General features: G+C 43.6%; 1 protein-coding gene across 1 annotated transcript; it reads left to right on the top strand.

Moving 5' to 3' along the window:
• Positions 1-1,444: 1,444 nt before the first annotated feature.
• LOC310785718 (zinc finger BED domain-containing protein 4-like) lies at positions 1,445-20,350 on the top strand (the record flags this gene model as incomplete). The annotated part of the gene is made up of 5 exons (XM_083646854.1): positions 1,445-2,772; positions 3,295-3,805; positions 19,176-19,379; positions 19,974-20,031; positions 20,271-20,350. The coding sequence occupies 5 exons, from the start codon at positions 1,445-1,447 to the stop codon at positions 20,348-20,350; spliced, it is 2,181 nt and encodes a 726-aa protein (XP_083502980.1).
• Positions 20,351-23,117: the final 2,767 nt, after the last annotated feature.

Here is a 23,117-nt window from a genome sequence, read left to right as displayed (position 1 = left end):
GTTTGAATGAGTTTTGGAGGTGAGATGATGAAGATGCATGTTGGTAATGCAGACTGTATGAAGAGTTTTGAAAAAGTGGCTTCAGTTTTGACCAATAAAAACACTCTAATTGAGTTTTTTTCTTCCAACTCTGTTTTTTGAGTAAATAATTATTATGTTTATTTAATTTCATATTCTTGTTTTATTTGTATACCACCATGCTGACCACATGCATGCACTGTTTTTATATTTGAATGTTTTTTCAATGTACGGTAGATAAAAGAGCCAAAGTATCAAATTTTTAATTATTATTTTTACTGAACTGAAAACTGATCTGATCTGTGACTCAATAGCGTGATACAATCTGAACTGTGAGTTTTGTGATCTGTTTCAGCCCTAATTCAAAGTGACTTTACTTATTTTACTAATGACTCTCTTGTCTCTGTTCAGATGTCAGGTTGGTGGGAGGAGCCAGCAGCTGTGCTGGTGAACTGCAGATGGAACAACATGGAGTCTGGAGACCAGTGTATGACAGGTGGTCTGCCTGGACCCTGAAGTTAGCAGCTGTAGTGTGCAGACAGCTGGGCTGTGGCTCTGCTGTTTCCACAGAAAGCAGAAAGGCTTCCTCAGTAAGATCTGTATGGATGTTCAGTTCTTCCTGTCTTCAGTCTGGATCTACACTGAGGGAGTGTTTATATACATGGTCTGACTCTTCATCTGACAGCCTGCAGATCAACTGCTCAGGTAAAACCATCAAGTGTGTGTGTGTGTGTGTGTGTGTGTGTGGACTCTGTGTTGCTGCACTCAGCTCCCATAACAAGTCAATGTGTTGTGTTGTGGTTGAGAGAGATTGAAAGCAGCACAGTCAGCAGGCTATCAGGGCAGAGAACTGAAACGGCTATTCAGTAAAAACAAGTTTGCTGATTCATTCATGTCTCAAAGACACACACACACACACACACACACACACACACCGGGCCCGGCGCCACGAGGGGGCCTAAGGGGGCTTAGCCCCCTCAGTTCAATTTTCTGCCCCCTCACTTAATTTTTTTTTTTAAGAATAGTTAATCTATACAGGCCAGTTATGCAATGTTTGTACCTGACATGTTTTGGCTGCTGTTTGTGCAGTCTTCATCAAATTTGATCAGTTTAAGTTGATGTAGGCTACCCCCTGTAAACATAGCTCTGTTGTTTCAGAATTGGCTAGGGGTGCACCGATCGATCGGAACGCAATCTGTATCGGCCGATTTGGACCTCAAATATGTGATCTGCTGTTTCCGATAGTCCTTTAATGTTGCCGATCGCATAGCCGATCCGCAGAGTCAATTGGTGCAAAAAAAACACATGCGCGCACCCCTTCTCAGCAAGTAGCTACACATGCGCACAGCTGCACACCCCAGTTCTCAGCAAGTAAAACACGTGGAGCTCAGCCCTTTCTCTCAGCTGAGTTTACTCGCCTCAAAACATGTCTGCGGTGTGGAAATTCTACACAGTGTGTGAGACTGATGCCTCACTTGCTGTATGCGATGTGTGCAAGGAAAAAATACCTCGTGGAGGAAGCCAGGTGAAAAGTTTCAACACGACAAATTTAATACGCCACCTGAAGACCCGTCACGCAGCGCAGCATGGCGAGTTTGTTAAACAGACCGCAGAGAATGATAAAAAGAAAGCAGAAAAAACACCACAGCGGCTGCTGACACAACCCACTTTAGAGAGCACCAACGCATATAGCCGTGATAGTGGGAAGGCCAAGGCCATCACAAGAAAAGTTATGGAATTCATAGGGCTGGATGACCAGCCATTTAGCGTGGTTGAAGACATCGGATTCAGACGGCTGCTCGCCCATATTGAGCCACGCTACACCCTCCCAAGTCGCAGGTATTTTACCGATGTTGCCCTCCCCGAGCTCTACCAGGCAGTGTACAAACACATTGATGACATTCTGAAGGAAAACGTTTCCTCATTCAGCTTTACAAGTGACATATGGAGCTCCGATGTCAGCCCCATGTCAATGCTGAGTTTGACAGCCCAGTGGATTGATGCAGACTTCCAACTGCGTAATGTGATGCTCCATTCACAAGAGTTCTCTGGCTCTCACACTGCTGCAGCGCTGGTAACGGCATTTGAGAACATGTTCCAGACATGGAATATCCCGAAAGAAAAGGTGCATGTCATACTCCGAGATAATGCCCGAAACATGGTTAAAGCCATGCAAGATGCAGGCTGGAAAAGTTTGGGATGCATGGCCCACACGCTGCAGCTTGCTGTAAATGAAGGAGTGCTGTCACAGCGCAGCATAGGTGACATCCTAGCTATAGGGAGACGCATCGTGGGCCACTTTAAACACTCTCCCCTGGCATATTCCAGACTTCAAAATGTGCAGAAAGATCTCCAACAGACTCCCAAAAGGTTGCAGCAAGACGTCGCCACCAGGTGGAACAGCAGCTATTACATGCTGCAAAGCCTGCTCGAACAAAAACGGGCGTTGAGTGCTTATGCAGCCGACTTTGAGCTACCTGCCTCCTTCACTGCAAACCAGTGGGGACTGATGGAAAACATAATATCCATACTGGAACCGTTTGAAGAACTCACACAGAAAATAAGCAAAGTCTCCGCAACTGCCGCTGATGCCATCCCTTCTGTGATGGCTTTGAAACGTGTCCTGGGCAAAGACGTCCCCTCGGATCATGGCGTGAAGACTTCAAAAGCCACACTGCTGGAAGCTGTCACCCGCAGATTTGCCGACATAGAAAAAGATCCTCTCTACAGTTTGGCAACTATAATGGACCCAAGGTGAGAAAAACATTTGTAGAATAATCAGCAAAGATATGTATAGAATAAATCAGCCAAATATAATAAATAAACGTCTAAATGAACGCCATAGGCTACTAAATTAATGTATTGGATTAGTAGATTAGGCTACTATTCCGTTTAGGCCTATTTAAGATTAGGCTACATAAATAGTCTTCTTTGCCTATTCTATGGAGGTCTAAATCACCACATAGGCTACTAAATTAATTTGATGTTTTCTTTGCTTCAAATAAAAGATAGGCTATCAGTTTAGGCCTATTTAAGATTAGGCTATAGTATAAAATAGTCTCCTCTGCCTATTCTATGCTGGTTTAAAATAACAACATAGGCTGCTAAATTAATGTGATGTTTTCTTTGCTTCAAATAAAAGATAGGCTATCAGTTTAGGCCTATTTAAGATTAGGCTATAGTATAAAATAGTCTCCTTTGCCTATTCTATGCTGGTTTAAAATAACAACATAGGCTGCTAAATTAATGTGATGTTTTCTTTGCTTCAAATAAAAGATACAAGGACAGATTATATTCCAGCCAAGTGAAGGCAGAAGTCAAGGGACAGCTGTTGGATCTGCTGGCGGAACCAGACCCCGACCCCGACCAAGCACCCACAGCTTCAGCCGAGTCAGACACAGATGAGCCAGCCGAGAAGGTGCCACGAGCCGGTTCCATCTCGTCGATGCTTGGTGAGATCATGGAAGAAGCAGGCCCAGAGCCTCAAGCCCATCGTGATGATAACGCGGCGGCGGCGCAGGCACAGCTCGTTCTGTACCTCTCTGAGCCAACCATCTCCATGACAGCACAGCCCCTGGCATATTGGAAGACCAACCAGGATCGCTTTCCTGCCCTCGCCAAAGTCGCAAGAGCGTACCTGTCGGCACCCTGCACAAGCGTGGAGAGTGAGCGCTTGTTCAGCGCTGCATCAAACATCGTGAATGAGCACAGAAACAGACTCTTGTCTATAAATGCAGAGATGCTGCTCTTTGTGAAAAAAAACCTCCCGACCATGCTGAACAAGCAAGTAGGCATGATGTAGAGTAGACTATAGGCTATATTGCAAGTGCCATGTTTTTCTGTTTAGAAGTCATTGTTTAGCCTATATCCTGAACAGCAGGGCGGATATTATTGTTAGGCTATTTGAAATAATTCTGCAAGCTCAAAATCTGAGGCATATATTGCCTTATATTTTATTTTATTTGGAAGGGTTTGAGTTTGGCTTTATTTGAATACACCATATAGATTGGTTAACCTATTTAATTTGTATTTCTTTAAACAGTAGTTACTTTGCATAATTGCTATGCAACATCTCTGCAAGCCAATGTTCCAAGGCATATTGTCTTTTATTTGAATTTTGAACTTATTTATAATTTTCTTTTTACATTTCTTTGCATTGCAATAATGCAACTAGAGCTAATGTTCCCAGGCTGTATAAGGTTATTTTAATAACGTTTAGCCCATGAGTAAACAGCCAATTGCTTTTTTCCAGCCTGTTAATAAATGTGTTAATTCACTATTCCGTGTGTGTGTATTTAATCGGTGATCGGTGATCGGTGATCGGATCAGTGATCGGTTGGGCAGATATTTCTCATAGGCGATCGGCAATCGGTGATCGGTGGCAAAAAACGTGATCGGTGCACCCCTAGAATTGGCAGGAAAGCGCTATTTGCTGTGCTTTGGTTGTCACATGCCAAAGAATTGAATAACCTCCTTGACACTTTTGACCTGTTACAACATGTCTCTGGGCCCACTCACAATCGAGGCCATACCCTAGACTTATTTATCACCAAGGGCTTTGAGTCATCGTTTCTTTCAGCTAGTGATGTTGCTCTGTCCGACCATCTCTGTATCTTTCTTGAACTCAAGGTCACCCCTATCGCTCTTACTCGGTCAAAAACCATCAAAAAGCGTCACATCAACGAGAGCACTAGCACACGGTTCATGGAGGCTTTCTCGCTGGCCCCTTCCCTCTCCTCAGCCTCTGTCAATGATCTCCTAGATAACTTCAATTCTAAAACCCTAAAGGCTATTGATGCTGTAGCTCCCATTAGATCTAAACTAATCTCCGGTAAGAAAAAAGCACCATGGAGAAACGCTCCCTCTGTAAATAACAAAAAAAGAGATTGTAGGAAAGCAGAGCGCAAATGGCGGAAAACTAAACTTCACATCGATTATGACATCTATAAAAATAGTCTTCACTCCTACAACCAGGAACTAAAAAATTCCAGAAAATTCTTCTTCTCCGACATTATCAGCAAAAACACCAATGACGCTTGCACTCTTTTTGCCACTGTTGACAGGCTGACAAACCCCCCCCACAAATTGCCCCTGATCTTCTATCCAATGTCAAATGCAATGAATTTGCGACCTTCTTTAGGGATAAAATTATAAATATCAGACTAACTATTTCCACATCAAGAACAAATGTGGCTCCGCCGCACCCACAGAATAGGTGCTTAATTAACATGACTCAGTTCAATGTCATTGACCACAAGAAACTAGAAGAAACGATACGAGGCCTTAAATCCTCATCGTGTTGCCTAGACACCCTGCCAACAAGCTTTCTAAAAAATGTCTACAGTTGCCTGTCGACCGACATACTGAAGATAATTAATACCTCTCTTCTTACAGGCATTTTTCCAAAATCTCTAAAAACTGCAGTTGTTAAGCCCTTGCTAAAGAAGCGTAGCCTCGACCCCTCTATAATCAGCAATTACAGACCAATATCAAATCTTCCCTTTATTAGCAAAATACTCGAAAAAACTGTCTACCAACAACTCAATACCTTTCTATCCTCCAATGATCTCCTAGATCCCTTCCAATCAGGCTTCCGACCCCATCATAGCACCGAAACTGCGCTTATCAGAGTTATAAATGACATCCGAATGAACACTGATTCAGGTAAAATCTCAATCTTAATGTTACTAGACCTCAGCGCTGCCTTTGATACGGTTGACCACGAAATTCTATTGGACAGACTGGAAAACTGGGTCGGGCTTTCCGGCACGGTCCTAGAGTGGTTCAGATCTTATCTGCAAGACAGGAACTACTTTGTCTCCATTGGCAACTACACATCTGACCAAACCAAAATGACATGTGGGGTACCCCAAGGATCAATTTTAGGTCCTGTCCTGTTTAACCTTTATATGCTCTCTCTGGGCCTAATTATGCAAAAAAACAAAATAGCTTATCATAGCTATGCAGATGACACCCAACTCTACACAGCCCTCTCATCGGATGACTATGCCCCCATAGAGACACTGTGTCAGTGCCTTGCGCAAATTAATGATTGGATGTGCCAGAATTTTCTCCAACTTAATAAAGACAAAACAGAGATAATTGTCTTCGGCAAAAAAGAAGATAGGCTCAAAGTTACTGCTCACCTCGAATCCCTATCTTTGAAGCCTAAGGACCAGGTAAAAAATCTTGGCATTATTATTGACTCTGATCTAAATTTCAACTCCCACATCAAGCTTATAAGAAAATCTGCCTTCTATCATCTAAAAAATATAGCAAGGATTAGAGGCTACGGGCTCTATTCTCCCACAGGCCATCGGCGCTATTACGGGCCTTAACCGCAAAAAAACGTGCCTTGCGCCTGTTTCGGCAAGATAGCAATAGGCTTTAGGCTGCCAAATGCGCTTTAGGCCGAATGGGCGTGGCGCAGTCCCAAAGTGGGCGTGTCGGCGCTAAATACCAGCCTAGTCATATCTTGGGAGCTGGCCTACATTTAGCGCTTTGCGCTTTTCAAAAGCAGGCCTATTCTTTGCCTTCACTGCTTCTTCTCTGTCACCCTTCTCTCTCTCTCTCTCTGAGTTCCCAGCATGCATTGTGTTTCTTCATTTCGCTACTAAATAGCCACCAAATGAGCCAAAATAGATATAAAAGGTAGTTCTAAATTAATGTGTAATGGTAACACAGCCTGCCATTGTCAACATTTCAATATTGGACCAAATAAAACCTCGAAATGAAAACACCACCCTATGTGAAACATATATGTCCTCCTGGGCATATATATACCCCTTGTCGAGTTAACGTGATTTAGAGAAGTAACAGCGGAACGCGCTTCGGAACGCGCTTCTAATGGCATCTGCTATACTGTGATGTCCGTCCAATAACTTGGCCCTATTTCACATTTAGTTTTACAATAAAAACACATTTATGCAATGACTTGACATAATGTAGGGTATATTTATGTGCATCATCCTTCCTGCAGCAGGCGAGAGAAAATGATATCTTTCTGGACAAACTTTCACCAATCTAATAGGCTATATTTTTCTAGCTGATGCATAGAACATTATTTTCACTTTGATCTTGCTATAGTGTAGCGTATTTACATGCTTGCAGTATTGAAACTGCAGTTAGATTGGTTTGAGAAGCATAATAATATGGAATAATAGCCTATAATGCAGACAGACAGGCTGGATGAAGGGAGGGGGGGGGGGGGGGGCAGAGCGTTTGGCTTTCGTCTGGTTTTGCGGGATCACTGGAATTGGAGCTAAAAAGGCAAGCGTGCGATTCGTTTATTGCACTTATCCAATGAGCATGACGGTGCATAATTTTACGCCTAAAAGGCGTGGTTGTAATGCTTTGGGCTGCATCTAGCGCCAGCACAACGATATCAAGTGCGCCTTTCCACGCCCACTGCTTTGATCTGCGCCTGCCGCTCGGCCTAGAAACTGCGCCGATGCAACGATAGGGGCCTACATGTCCAAACAAGATCTTGAAAAACTAATTCATGCTTTCATTTCTAGCAGGCTAGACTACTGCAACAGTCTTTTCAATGGTCTTCCCAAAAAAGCTATTAAACAACTACAGCTCATTCAGAATGCGGCTGCTAGAGTTCTAACAAGAACCAAGAAAGTTGAACACATTACACCAGTTCTCAAATCCCTGCATTGGCTGCCAGTAAATCTTAGAATAGACTTTAAAATTCTGCTAATAGTTTACAAATCTCTCAACGGGTCAGGCCCACACTACATCTCTGAAATGCTTCTACACTATGAACCATCCAGATCCCTGAGATCTTGAGGCACTGGTCTACTAATTGTCCCGAGGACCAAATCAAAACATGGTGAAGCCGCGTTCTCCCACTATGCCTCTCATAACTGGAACAAACTCCCTGAACACATTAGATCTGCCCCTACTCTGCCTATTTTTAAATCCAAGCTAAAGACCTTTATGTTTACTCTTGCTTTTAACTCATTAAGTGCCATAGACGACCTAACTCGTCTTACATAATCCAGCGCTTAAGTGCCAAGGACGGACTAACTCGTCTTACATAAACATTTTTTTTTTTTGACGGTGGGACATCAATCAACCCCTTTTACATCTTCGAGATAACTATTTGGAGCAAGAGCATGTGTGTAATCTATTTTACCGACCACTAAGTGGCGACAGAGACCGAGAGAAGTCACAGCCACGGGACCCAAAAGCCACAAAAGCAGCCGCCTCCCGCGGAAATGGCTTGGCGATTTTACAGTCAGAAGCCCGGACACACACACACAGAACGGACAGAGATCCCTTCCCCCCAGAGCCGCGCAGCAACGCGCGAACACACACACACACACACACACACACACACACACACACACACACACACACACCGCGGGAGCAAGCCATTCAAAGAAATGGCGACGCGATTTTACAGTAATCCATTTCAGACTCGTCTTGCCCGACAGGCAGACAGGCAGGCAGGCAGCAGCAACGCGCTTCTGACACGCCCGCTGTTAGAGCCAGGAGGAAGGAGGAGAAGACACACGGAGGGAGGAGTTTGAATGAGAGGGGTGTTTCCTGTTGTTATGGAGGAAATTACTGTTCAAAACTATTGTTTAGAATGTCTGACGGTCTTACTGATGCCAAAAATGAATGGTTAAAGTGACTGTTTCACAAAAAGCCATTTATCTCTGAATAAATTTCCAGACGCTGAAACCATGCTGTACTCAACGGCTAATATCTACATAACTACTAACTCTGCAAACTAACTCTTTTAGACAGAGAAAGCACACATTCTATTAGTTATTTTTAGATGAATGGTGTTCATGAATTCTTAACAGAAAAGAATCCTCGGCTCTTCTAAAATGAGCCAGAATCGTCAAAAACACCCCTGGCACAACTTACCTACAGGAATGAAAACATGGCTGGCATTCAATGTGTTAACTGCTACTAAACTACTGCCTCTCTCGGCCTGTAATTAAAAAAAAAAAGATTCCTGTACAACAAATGGACTGTACATGTAATAATAATACTGAAGAGTGCCTTGTAACTTATTTAAAACAGAAATAATGTTTCATGTTTGTTAATTTGAGTATATATTTTAACTAAAACTGTCGGCTGTGTTTTTTATGTGTGTTTTTTTATATGTGCATTGCTTTGCTGCTTGTTTTTTCGATTATTTTTTTGTAAAGCACCTTGAATTGCCTTGTGTATGAAAGGTGCTATATAAATAAAATTTGACTTGACTTGACTTGACAAGGTGTCAGAGATGTAGCTATTTATTAAATTTGAACCTCACTGCATGTAGTGATCATGACGTGATTAAAACAGACACACACACACACACACACACACACACACACAAACAGAAATCAGCTGCACCCAAGCACACAGCATGCCATGAGCAGAAAGATGGAGACAACGCATCTGATCACTTTATTTCTTTAATTGAATGAACCTGGCACTAACTGGCTATTATTTTGTTTATTTTTTTGTCGATTTTGCAGCAATTGTTTATTCTATGACTTTTCATATAGACATATATGTTCAGAGTGCTCCAGACAGGTCCCGCATTTCACGTTATGCAAAGCTCAGCTCTATTAATGCCTTAATCTGCTGCTGTGAAATAAATGTTTTATTTGATTTTGAATAGTAGTCTTTCTTGTGTTGTTATTGCACTTTTCAGAGGTTATTATGGTTAAAAAGTCCAGAAATAGGCATAGCGGGTATTTAATCTATGTTTTATGATATAAAAATCTCTCTCTCTCTCCCTCTCTCTCTCTCTCTCTCTCTCTCACACTCCTCTCTCGCACTCCTCTCTCTCTCTCCCTCTCCCTCTCTCACTCCCTCTCTCTCCTCTCTCCCTCTCACTCCCTCTCACTCCATCTCTCTATCACTCCCTCTCTCTCTCCTCTCTCCCTCTTACTCCCTCTGTTCCTCTCTCTCTCCCTCTCCCTCTCTATCTCTCTCTCTCCCTCTCTCTCTCTCCCTCTCTCTGTTTCTCACACTCCCTCCCTCCCTCTCACTCACTCATCTCTCCCTCTCTCTTTCTCTCTCTCTCCATCCCTCTCCCTCTCTCTCCCTCTCTCTCTCTCTCTCTCTCTCTCTCTCTCTCCCTCTTCCTCTTCCTCTCTCCCGCTTCCTCTTCCTCTTCCTCTTCCTCTCCCTCTCCCTCTCTCTCTCTCTCTCTCTCTCTCTCTCCCTCTCCTCTCTTCAACATGGTAACTTGACTTCTTTGTTGACTTGTCTTGGGGTCGTTTTGACTCTTTCTGTCTTGATGTTCAGTTTCCAGTGTAGCAAGAGCAAACAGAGAAGGGGCTATATAGTAAATGTCTTGCTGGGGCAGCAAAGATGGCTGTGTGTCTTAGCAGGAAGAGGAAATAGATGCAGACGTCTAAGTAGGCCTTGTAGTCTTGTTGAAGGCTCTGGTTAGGGTGAGAGTAACCATAGACTTTAAGAACTACAAAAGGATGCAGGACATGGGAGTGTTTCAGAGCAGCTGGTGTCTGGGGGAAGCTGTGTGCAGGCTGGAGGCAGGAGAGCTGCTTTTTAACACACAGCTGATGAGGAGGGCTTGACAATGTGTATGACTGATCTGTTTTCTTTTGATTGCTGTTGCTTTGTTGACTATTTGTTGGAGTTGCTTTGATTTAGATTTCTTGTTTTGTGAAACTTGGTTGTCCTCTGCCATGAAGTGACGATTTGAAGATGTACAGAGGTAGAGGTTTCAATAAAGGCTTGTTAAAACTCTCTCTCTCTTTCTCTCTCTCTCTCTCTCCCTCCCCCCTCCTCTCCCTCTCTCTCTCTCCTCTCTCTCTCTCCCCTCCTCCCTCTCTCTCTCCCTCCCCCCTCCTCTCTCCCTCTCTCTCTCTCTCTCTCCAGAGTCTGTGAGGCTGGTGAATGGTACTAGTCTGTGCTCAGGCAGACTGGAGGTGAAGTCTAACCAGTCATGGTCCTCAGTGTGTGAAGCTGACTTTGACCAGCAGGATGCAGAGGTGGTCTGTAGGGAGCTTGACTGTGGGGCTCATTCAGTCCTCCAGGGGGCGCTCTATGGAGAAGTGGAGCCTCCAATGTGGACCAAAGAGTTCCAGTGTGAAGGCAATGAGTCTGTTCTCCTGGACTGTGGAAGCTCAGGCTCAGCTAGAAACACCTGCTCACCTGGCAAAGCTGTTGGACTCACCTGCTCAGGTAGAAGAGGAGCTGCACTTTGTATTTGGCTTAATTTCTGTTTTAATCAAAGTGACTTTACTTCTTTTACTAATGACTCTTGTTTCTGTTCAGAGCCTGATGATGTCAGGTTGGTGGGAGGAGCCAGCCGGTGTGCTGGTGGACTGGAGATTAAAACATCTAATGGAGACTGGAAAACAGTGTGTCGTGAGCACTCTCAGTGGAACCTGACGTCAGCAGCTGTAGTGTGCAGACAGCTGGCATGTGGCTCTGCTGTTTCAACACAATGGAGAAACTATACCTCATCAAGATCTTTCACGGCAATGAAAAATTACTGGGCGATTCATTCTGACTGTGATGGGTCTGAGTCTGCACTGAGGGAGTGTGCAGGAAAGTCACAATCATATAGAAGCTCTTCCAGCCTGGAGCTGATCTGCTCAGGTAACTGAACAGTGACATCACATCCTCAGCTGCTTCCACAGTGCCAGGCTGCTCTCTGACTCCTCTGTGTTACAATGTAGCAGTTATCTGTGTTACAATGTAGCAGTTGTCGTATTTTAAGTACAGTGGGAGGAGGAGAGATGAACCACAGAAAACAATGGATAACATGATGAAGTCTATTTGAAGAGTCTTTTTATTTGCAGAACAAGTTGTGGTATTTTGGCATGGCTGAATCCATGGAGAGATGGTCTTGAGTCTGTTCTCTGACCTCTAACCCTGTGTCCACTGTATTTAAAAACTTCCTAGGTTGAGCCACCTCCTACTGTCATCCTGTCATACCCCACTCTCTCATCCAATCAGCTCCCTTTCCTACATGTGTATGTGCTGTCTGAGGAACAGCTGCAGTGTGTCACCTGTCAATCAAACCCCCACCTGGCTGTTTCTCTCATCTTTGAAAGGGCTTCCTGCTTTCCTGCTTTTCTTAACCCAACCAAATGGTGTTATCCCTTTTTACGACGGCCTGAAGGGTTATTTCCCTGTCTTCCCCCTCAAATCACCCCAGAATGCGTGCATGTGACTGTGTTTGACTGCGTTCATCCTGTTTCTCGTACAAGTCATTCCTCCTATCTTCTGTTTGTGTGTAACAGTGTGATAGTCCCACCCAGAGATGCTAATCTAATCCTTTTGTTAAAACTCCTGTGTGTGTCTTCAGCTGTCCATTTATTGCTCCTCTCCAATGCTTCAAAGAGGAGCTTGCCTGAACCTGCCTGCCCTTTTGTTTCACTAGCCTCAACTTAGTTAATTCCCCTTTAGTTAACACTGTTTAGTTAACACTACACTTCATAACTGCACTCCTCTCAATGATAAAATATAAAATAATATAAAATATTAAAGGGTAGATGGGCCATATACGACACAGTTCTCTGTATTACATAATTATGAATGTAGCAGTTATCTGTATTACAATGTAGCAGTTCTCTGTATTACAATGTAGCAGTTCTCTGTATTACATATAAATGTTAGCCTATCTCTGTCTTGTACGGTGGCTGCTAACAGACAAACCGTCATCTTTCAACCATCAACATTCATCACTTTGGTTCAGCCAATCATCTCCCTCTCTGTTTACAGACCTGCTGGTTCAGCCAATCATCTCCCTCTCTGTTTACAGATCTGCTGGTTCAGCCAAACATCTCCCTCTCTTCCTCCATGGACGGGGTCTCCGAGGCCCAGCAGGTGTTCAGGGGCTCCAGCTTCACCATCAGCTGCTCCATCCAGCCACAGTACCCAGGAGGCTTCTTCCACCTCACCTCCAGCAACACAGCACAGGACTACATCCTGCCAGCTGTCAATCACTCTGCCTCCCACACAGCAGACAACCACACCCAGCCAGCTGTCAATCACTCTGCCCGCAACACAGCAGACAACCACACCCAGCCGGCTGTCAATCACTCTGCCCTCAACACAGCAGACAACCACACCCAGCCAGCTGTCAATCACTCTGCCTTCAACCACACCCAGTCAGCTGTCAATCACTCTGCCCTCAACCACATCCAGCCAGCTGTCAATCACTCTGCCCTCAACCACACCCAGCCACCTAGCAATCTCACTGCCCACTTCCTGTTTCCTGCTGCAAGCCACGCCCACCAAGGGATCTACAGCTGTGTTTATCACATCTATGTTTACTCTCATAACTTCTCCTCTGAGAGCCAGCCCCTGTCTCTCACTGTCTCAGGTAACTTGACAGAGAATATTCCAGTTTTTGCCCTTATTCCAAAAAAGACAATATTCCACAAATAGTCCTGTTTGCATGCAGCAGTGCATACTCCCATTACTGTAACATAAAATGTTCCCATGACGTAATGTACGTCCTACAGCTATGCTGATCCATGCATTCACTCACTCACTCATCTTAATCTGCCCCCCAATGGTTGTTGGGGTGCATGAACATACCTACACACTATAGGGGTGTAAAGGACTCGTGAAACTAGCGTTTGCATGGATAAACTTTTGGGGATTTTTGCATTATTACAATCATCAGCAGTTTGGACTCGACCAACTTACCTCTGGTCTCTGATATGGTAAATGAAAACAAGTCGTGGTCATCAGAGACAGCCTTATTTTTTAACACCAGTAGTTTTACTTAATATTTCAGTAACTTGAGTACAGACGTTCAGTTTAAATTGTAACAACTTTCACGTAACAAAAAATTCCTTTTCTGAAATGAAACTAAATAAATCAATTAGAAAGCAAATTAACATATAGGTTTAAGGAAGGTCTTTTTTCTTACCTCATGCTGGTACGCTGTCCTTCCATTCAAACTTGGAACAGCTTTGGTAACAGATTAGTGATGGTGACACAATATACAATGAGTATCAGCCACTGCCATCGGTGTATTTAATCTTATCGGCCGATGAGACAGTTGTAGTCAACAATGCAAAAATCGTCCATTTCCGATATTTAACCGATACATTTGTGCATCACTAAGGGCAACACGAGATTTATGTTTAATGGGAGCTGTTCTCATGATGTCAGCGGATCTGATGAGATGTTTCTGTTTCAGCCTCTCCAGCAGATCTGATCATCAGACATGTTGTCCCGCTGCTGACTGTGCTGTTGCTGCTCACTGGCCTCTGTTTCTACTGCAAGGTACTGAACATCTTTACTCAGTAGACGATTGGTTAAATGAAACAGACTGTACATTTTAGCTAGAAGAGAGGTGTGATCCAGTAACAGCTGCTGTCATGTTTTTCCAGGCCAGAAGGAGGCACCAGCCAGGAAGAGAGAACATTGAGCTGGTTTATTATAACCTTCGTGGTTCAGATGCTGAAGGAAGAGAGGAGAACATCGAGCCAGATTATTATAACCTTGATGATTCCAGTGCTGAACGGAGTGAGGACATTGAGATGGGTTATGATGACGTGGGTGGTTCCAGTATTGTAGGAAGTGAGGAGAACATTGAGCTGGACTATGATGACGTGGGTGGTCCCAGTGCTGAAGGAAGAGAGGAGAACATTGAGCTGGGTTATGATGACGTGGGTGGTCCCAGTGCTGAAGGAAGAGAGGAGGACATTGAGCTGGATTATGATGACCTGGATGGTCCCAGTGCTGAAGGAAGAGAGGAGGACATTGAGCTGGATTATGATGACCTGGATGGTCCCAGTGCTGAAGGAAGAGAGGAGGACATTGAGCTGGATTATGATGACCTGGATGGTCCCAGTGCTGAAGGAAGAGAGGAGGACGTTGAGCTGGATTATGATGATGTGGGTGGTCCCAGTGCTGAAGGAAGAGAGGATGACATTGATCTGGATTATGATGACCTGGATGATCCCAGTGCTGAAGGAAGAGAGGAGGACATTGAGCTGGATTATGATGACCTGGGTAGTTCTAGTGCTGAAGGCAGGTTGGGTGAAGAAGCAGCAGCCCAGGGATAGTAGGATCTCCAAGGAGCTGATCTCACTCCAGATGGATGTCTCAGCTCTCACACAGCCAGCTGTCCATCACCTTAGTGAAGGTAGTGACAAGTAGTAGTGACAAGTCAGGACATGTTGCAGTTGTCTATCCATCAATATCATAATGCAGCCAATCAGTTGTCACGTCAGTAGTGCAGGCTCACAGCAAATCAGATGACTCCTTGACATGAATATTCATGACAACTCTCCCTGTCAAAGTTACTGAGAGTCTAACTGGTTTGATTGAATTGTCATTTCAGCTAGACTTTAATCATTTTTTATTCGGTTCATCCGTTTTCCCGTTAGTTCAGGTCCATTTCTTGTCACAGTGATATATACAATATGAGGTTTGGAAGAGGTGGAGAAAGCCTTCAGGGATTGTGAAGAGGAATGTGACACAAGAGTCACACATGTATTCATCAGGGTCCAATTCAGAAACTGAAGAAAACAAACCATTCTGCTTTTGTGCATCCATTGTTAACTGTGGGGTTTGGATGTACTGAACCTCTTTAATATCCAGACATGTCTCAGATTTATCAGATCTATCTAGCAGCTGTAAGTAGCCGTAGAGACGAACAAGCAAGGACTAGCAATCTATTACTGTACAAATGTATGACTGTTTATACAATGCAACCTGCATAAAAGTTTCAGCAATCTCTTAAAAAACAATAACCTCATGATGTTCGGCCAACATGCAGACCGCATATATATATACACATGCTGTCAGCTGACAACACCACGTCTTTAAAACCATCTCTTCAACCATTTAAACTGTTGCTGCTTTTGATCAAATTAATCTTCATCAATATATATAACAAATCATAAATACAGGATTTTTACTATTACTTGTAATAATGGTTATGTTGCACATAATCCACATCCTGTATATATACTGTAATCTCACACAGCATTTTCCTTCATCCTGTATATATACTGTAATCTCACACAGCATTTTACTTCATCCTGTATATATACTGTAATCTCACACAGCATTTTCCTTCATCCTGTATATATACTGTAATCTCACACAGCATTTTTCTTCATCCTGTATATATACTGTAATCTCACACAGCATTTTACTTCATCCTGTATATATACTGTAATCTCACACAGCATTTCCTTCATCCTGTATATATTGTGATGGCCCTCTGCCTTGCAGGGCCTGCTGTATGTATGTGTGTGTGTGTGTGTGTTTCCCCTTGTCAATTACCTGCAGGTCGAGTAGTGGTGGAGCTAATCAGGGCAACTGGGTGCACCTGATCAGTCCTCAGGAGCCTTTAAAGCTGGCTGACAGACCTCAGTCTGTCTCTCTCTCCCTCTCCATGCCAGCACCATGTTTTGTTTAGTTCTTTAGTTCTTAGTTTGCACTTTACAACACTTTGCACTCACTACATTCCACTCATCCAACAGCTGATACACTGATATCACTGACTTCCACACTCCATAGTACATTTTGACTCTTTGTTGCACATTTTGGTTAATTTTGGAGTAATAAAACTCTTATTTATCCTTGCAATGCTGTGTGTCTCCCTTTTTGTCATGGCTCACGAGCCGGGTCATGACAAATTGGGGGTTATGTCCGGTCCGGTTTAAAACTGGTAGATCGTTGAATTTGGCTAATAGAGTTTTGTCAATTTTGTCTCTACGGAGCTTGAAACCTTGATTGGTTATTTTTGTAGTCTGTTGGCTACTGTGGAGATACATGGCATTGATTTGGTTTATCTGAATTAATGGTGCTTTTTTGTAATTTCAGACTTGGTGCAATCTTAAGGTAAGTGTCAAATAGGTGCAATTTTTTTTGTGGGTGCACACGTCCTCTGTAGGTATAGCGGCGATTCCTCTTTAGGATCGTTGGGCATTTTTTTCAACCTGGTAGTGCTGCGAAAAAATGGTTTGAGCTGTGTTCGTATGAATTTTGCTTGGGATCGCATCCCTAGTCCGATGGTGGGGTTGCTAGTTAGTAGTTGCCTTGACCAGCTAGCAGGTTTGATTATGTTCGACCCACGGAGTTTGACATGACATGACAGCGCGTCATTGCATGCCGGGTCATGACAACAGGCAATCTCTAATTGTTCCTTGTCTTGGCTAGCGTGTAACTACCCACCATTACTTCGCATGAAGACTAGGGAGGAGTTAAGATTAGGGGGATAAAATAGTGGGAGTAGAGGGGATTGTGTACTGTTTGGGGTGATTTGAACCTCGGCACCGTTCATTTTGACACTTACTTAGGATAAATTTAAAATAAATAAAAAATGTCTGATCTAGTTGCTGATTTTGTTAAATCTCCATCGGAGGGGTTTTTGGACAAGTGTACCAAAGAGCAACTATTAAAAATTGCGAGTCACTATGAAATTGAGATTTCTGATAGAAGGTTAAAAGACACTGTTAAAAGTATTTTGAAGGTAAATCTGTGCGACATGAATATTTTGGCTGCTACTCCGGAGGAGCTTTCTCCTCGTAAAATTTCTGTTTTGCCTCCGCCTGTTTTTGCAAGTAATTTAACATTTGAACAGCAAAAATAGTTGCTTGAGTTACAGTTAGAACACGAGAAAAGGAAGCAGGAAACTGAGATTGAACACGAGAAAAGGAAGCAGGAGACCGAGATTGAGAAGCAAATAATATTTGAAAAGTTGCGGTGTGAGGCAGAGAAAGAAAAAGTAGCCTTACAGAAATACAAATTGGATTTGATCAGAGATGGTAAAATGAATGCTGACAGGTCTGAGGAGTTGGATAGCTCCGGGCTTGGTTTTGAGTCGGCAGATCATTTTGATATCTTGGGTAATTTGCGATTATTGCCCAAGTTTAATGAACGGGAGCCAGAAACGTTTTTCTCCTTGTTTGAGCGTGTGGCGGAGACAAGGAAGTGGCCACAGTCTGCTCGTGCGCTAATGCTCCAGTGCGTCTTGACCGGTAGAGCGCAGGAGGCGTACTCATCATTGTCTTTTGTAGACAGTCAGAAATATGATGTGGTTAAGTCCACTGTGCTAAGGGCATATGAATTAGTACCCGAAGCTTACCGCCAGCGTTTTCGGACGTGGCGGAAAGGCGATAAACAAACGCACCTCGAATTCGCCCGTGACCTGACTGCTCATTTTACGCGCTGGTGTTCCGCGTTGGAGGTGGTGGATTTTGATCAACTGTGTGACTTGATAGTCTTGGAGCAGTTTAAAAATTGCGTGCCTGGTAATATTGCCACATACATTGGTGATCAGAAAGTTAAAACTGCTGCTGAAGCGGGTGCTTTGGCTGATGAATACGTTTTAACGCACAGGCGTAGCTTTGGCGAGACGCGCATGCGTAATACTGGGTTTGAGGCAGTCAGTGAGAGTGGTGTTTATTCTCCTGGCCATATAAACAAGTTTGATGTGCGCGGCCGTGTCATGCAGAGTTCGGATAATGTAAAGATCTGTAACTATTGTCATAAAAGGGGGCATGTTAAATCTGACTTATGCATTAAAGGATAGAACTGAGCCAAATGGGGGAGGAGTACAGGCAAAAGGTGCTTGTCTTGCTGTTTCTATGCCAGCGTTGCCTGTTATGGATGCAGGTGATGGGGTGCAGGGGAAAAGTGTGTCTGGGGAACTGGATGCTTTCTTACCTTTCGTATCAGAAGGCTGGGTTTCTCTGCTAGAGAGTGAGGTGAAAGTGTCAGTCAAAATCCTACGGGATACAGCTGCGTTTGATTCCTTCATACAGGCCTCAGTGTTACCATTTTCAAAGAAAAGTGAGGCGGGCTGCTCTGTTCCTGTTCTGGGGATGGGCATGAACGTTTTGCACATTCCACTTCACCACATTATGCTGAATTGTGATCTTTTCCAAGGCCAAATCACTGTGGGCGTGCGTCCTGCGCTGCCAATTGATGGCATCACGCTAATTTTGGGGAATGGCGTCGCAGGGGTGCGTGTATGGGCTGATGTTCAGCCGCCATCTCCTGTAGTCTCCTCAGTTCCATTGGTGAGGACGCAGCCTGATGAAAATGAGATGCAGTTTCCCCAGGTTTTCACTGCATGTGCGGTAACACGTTCTATGGCGCGTGCAAAATCTGAGCCTGGTGGTGAGAAATGTAATTCATCAGAACCGTGTACATTTTCCCTGTCTAATGTGCCTCTCTCGGTTACGCAGGAAGAACTGAAGGTGGAGCAGCAGGCGGATCCTTCTCTGCGGGGTTCGTTTGAGCAGGTGTTTTCCGGGGAGGAGGTAAAAAGTAGCTCTCGGGGTTACTTCATGCACAACGGCCTGTTGGTCCGAAAATGGGTGCCTCACGGTGACAGTTTTGTCGGAGACCCCATCATCCAAATTGTTGTGCCAGCCAAATTCCAGCAGTCGGTGATTAAAGTGGCTCATGACGAATCGGGACATTGGGGTGTCAGGAAAACGTATGATCGGGTTTTGCGTCATTTCTTTTGGCCGCGTGTGAAGAAGGCTGTGACTACCTACATCAAGTCATGTCACACGTGTCAACTGACTAGCAAACCGAATCAACGTATCAAACCAGCTCCTTTGTTCCCTATTCCAGCTGTTAGCCAGCTTTTTGATCATCTAATCATAGACTGTGTAGGTCCGCTGCCTCGTTCTCGTTCGGGTGCATCTGTACAAGGAAAAATGAAAAAGTTGTTTGATCGTCGATCTGAGCGCCGAGTGTTTAGTCCTGGGGATCAGGTGCTAGCCCTGCTACCCATGACCACTTCGCCTTTCCAAGCGAAATTTACTGGCCCGCACAAAGTCCTAAAACAGGTGTCTGAACACAATTATATCATAGCCACTCCAGAGCGCAGAAAGGCAACTCAACTCTGCCATGTGAATTTATTAAAGCCTTATTTCTGTCGTTCTCTCGAGTCATCCCAGGTGGAACTCCCATCTCCGGAGCGCGCACGGCCGGCGTGTTTTTTGGGGAGGGTGTCTGTGTTTTCTGTCCCACAGACTGTGGATGCTGAGGTGGAGGATGGTTTACCTGACATGGGCTCTGCTGTGCTGCAAGGTCGGTTAAAAAACTCTGAGTCTTTGCACAACCTAGAGGGGTTGCTGGATCATTTATCAGTATCACATCAAGCGGATTTGATTAAGCTGATCAAATCATTTCCTTGTCTATTTAGTGACGTTCCGACAAAAACTCACTTCATTGAACAGATCCATTTTGATGTCTATGTGGGCTCTGGTGTTGTGCCTGTCGTGGTCTACACCGACCATAACCCCTTAACCTTTCTCAATTCTCTGCAGTGTCCAAATCAGAGACTGATCAGATTGACGCTATTGTTACAGTCGTACTGGCTAGAGATCCGTTACATCAAGGGTTCTGACAATGCTGTGGCGGACGCTTTGTCCAGAGCTCCTTATGAATAAATAGCGTGTTTGTTTTTTGTTTTAACCATGCCTGTTTTCTGTTCATCCCACTTAATTCTTTTTCTCCTCCCATCTTAAATTGCTTCTTACTGGTACCAGGTTGCTGATGGGAGGGTGAGTAGAAGGTGATGGTGGGTGACAGTAATCAGGTTTGTTTAGCACATGTTTGACTTATCATTATGCTACTAACTGAAGTTAAACATTTACGATTATGACTGTTTAGACAAAAAAAATGTTAGTAAAAAATATATATCTAGTTTACACCAAACTTTAAAAACAGTGATGATTGTTTTTGTTTTTCCTGATTTATTTATACTTAAAAAAAGAAGCAACATTTGAATTTTGATTGTATAAAAAAAATTGCACATTTGAATTAAGTTCTGTTCTAATAGAACATTTTGGTTGAATTAATCATAACTTTAGATTGAATTCTTATTTGAGTTATGGATTCTGGTTCCGGCGTTGGGACCCCGCTTCTGGGGGGGGGGGGGGGGGGGGGGGGGTTTTAGTTAGTTTTTTTTTCCTGAAGACAAGAGAAAAGCAGTTGTAGCTGAAAAAAGCGTGCATAAATCTTTCCCATTCCCTTCCCCAGTGTGTGTGTATGTGTTTTTCGGTGACTGCTGGTAGCTGCACCTGTCATTTTTGGCAAGACCACGAGTGCGCCGCCCGCGTCCGTCGAGGCGCGCCGGCCGGCCTCGCCCACGCCACGTTCCTCGGCCATGTTTGCTTTTCCCCAATGTTTTTCCTTCTCCACAATCAACGGGGAATTATCTGTCTTCCGGAAAAAGAGGCAGCCCACTAATTTGAGATTGACTTGATTGAGCCTGGAGGCCAGCGGGATCAAACCCACATCCGTTGAAAACCAGCGATGCTAATTCTAACCATAACATAGCTAACATGTGTTTTGCGCTCCCCACGCTCTGATTGGAGACCTGCTAGAAGCCGAGCTCCGGGGCTGCAGCCTTCTCCGCTGCGCCCGCTGCAAAAGGACCATTCTTTCTTGTGGCATGTTCTGTGGGTATTGGCCCGGCAGGCCCGCCACGTGTATATTTATAGCGGCCCGGGTCATGGCACATGTACACGGACTAGTTGTTCTCTCTTAAGGACGTGAGGCACAGCCATTTCCCACTGCTCACTATGCACAATGTGTGTGTGCGTAGATATTTTTATTATAGCATAATTTATTCTCTGGCAGTTGAATTCTTGATTAAATTGCAGCCACTAACTCTGTGTGTCTTATGTTTTTGCCATTAACTCGTAGCTAAGGATTTTTATTTGATTGGTTTTTGATGAACGCCTACTAATGAGACCGTATGCATTTTCCAAAACCACCATTTTTTGGGCACAGAGGTGAGACACGCGGTTCCCCAGCTTCCCTGTAAATATTTAAATATCCCTGTTACAGCTACCCTGTAAATATCAATGCAAAATATCTCATAGCAAAAGTCAAGGAAATTATTGATACCTTCTCCATTAGAGGGAGCCAGAGAAGAAGGAAAGACAATCTGCCATGGATCAATAGTGACTGCCTAAAATTAATGAAGGCCAGGGATCTACTCCTGAAAAAATCTTTACAAACTGGATTAATAATAGACAGGCAAAATTTCACCTCAATGAGAAACAAGGTTACACAAACAATGCGGAAGCTGAAAGCCAACTTCTTTATGACTCAGATCTCAAATGCTAAAGGAAATGGGAAGAAAGTCTGGCAAAATATAAATAAACTAACTGGTAGAATAAATAAAAAGAACTCAAATGACCTTGAATTAATTATAAATGGTCAACTGGTTGACAACCCTGTCACCGTTGCGACAGAGATGAACTCCTTCTTCGTAGAGTCTATTCAGGAGATAGCCCAGCTTTTCCCCCCCTCTAATCAAGACTCCTATTGTCCAATAAATTACACGCATCCTATTTTTTCCTTTAAAGAAATCACTGAAGCTGAAACAGCCAAAATTATTGGCAACTTGAATAACTCTAAAGCTAGAGACGACTATGGTCTCGACTGTAACTTTTTGAAAATATATGGAGATAACCTGATTTGCCCTATTACGCATTTGATCAATTTGTCTATTAAGCACTCTGTCTTTCCGGCAGCTTGGAAGCTAGCCATAGTAAGCCCCATACACAAATCTGGTCATAAAACGGACCCCAAAAACTATAGACCCATTAGTATACTACCCATATTTTCCAAAGTAATAGAAAAATTTATAACTAATCAATTAATTAATCATTTAAATAATAGTCACAAGCCCCTACATCCTATGCAATTTGGTTTTCGCTCTCATCACTCAACAGAGTCTGCCACCTTACTTTTTTTGGAAAAGACAAAGTGCTTTTTAGACAAATATAAATTTGTGTCCTGTGTATTTCTAGACCTCAGAAGAGCATTCGATACTGTCAATCATGAAGCCCTTTTAGCTAAACTTTCCCACTTTAACTTCTCCACGACAGCCATCTTGTGGATGAAATCCTATCTCTCAGATAGAAAACAGTGTGTAATGGTAAAGGGTGTTAAATCTCCCTATATAGAATGTACTACAGGACTGCCTCAGGGTTCCATTTTTGCACCTATATTATTTTCACTTTATATTAATGATTTACCAGATGTATGCCCTAGTATGAACACCTTAATGTACGCAGATGACGCAGTAATCTTCACTCCATCCAAAACTATGGAAGAAGCCTCTAACACCCTCTCTGTAGCCATGACTCAAATTCAGG

Source organism: Poromitra crassiceps (assembly GCF_964638095.1).
Source record: "Poromitra crassiceps genome assembly, chromosome: 11".
Classification (NCBI taxonomy): Eukaryota; Metazoa; Chordata; class Actinopteri; order Beryciformes; family Melamphaidae; genus Poromitra; species Poromitra crassiceps.
The sequence above is the reverse complement of the archived record's forward strand: the minus strand, read 5'-3'. Positions and strand labels throughout refer to the sequence as shown.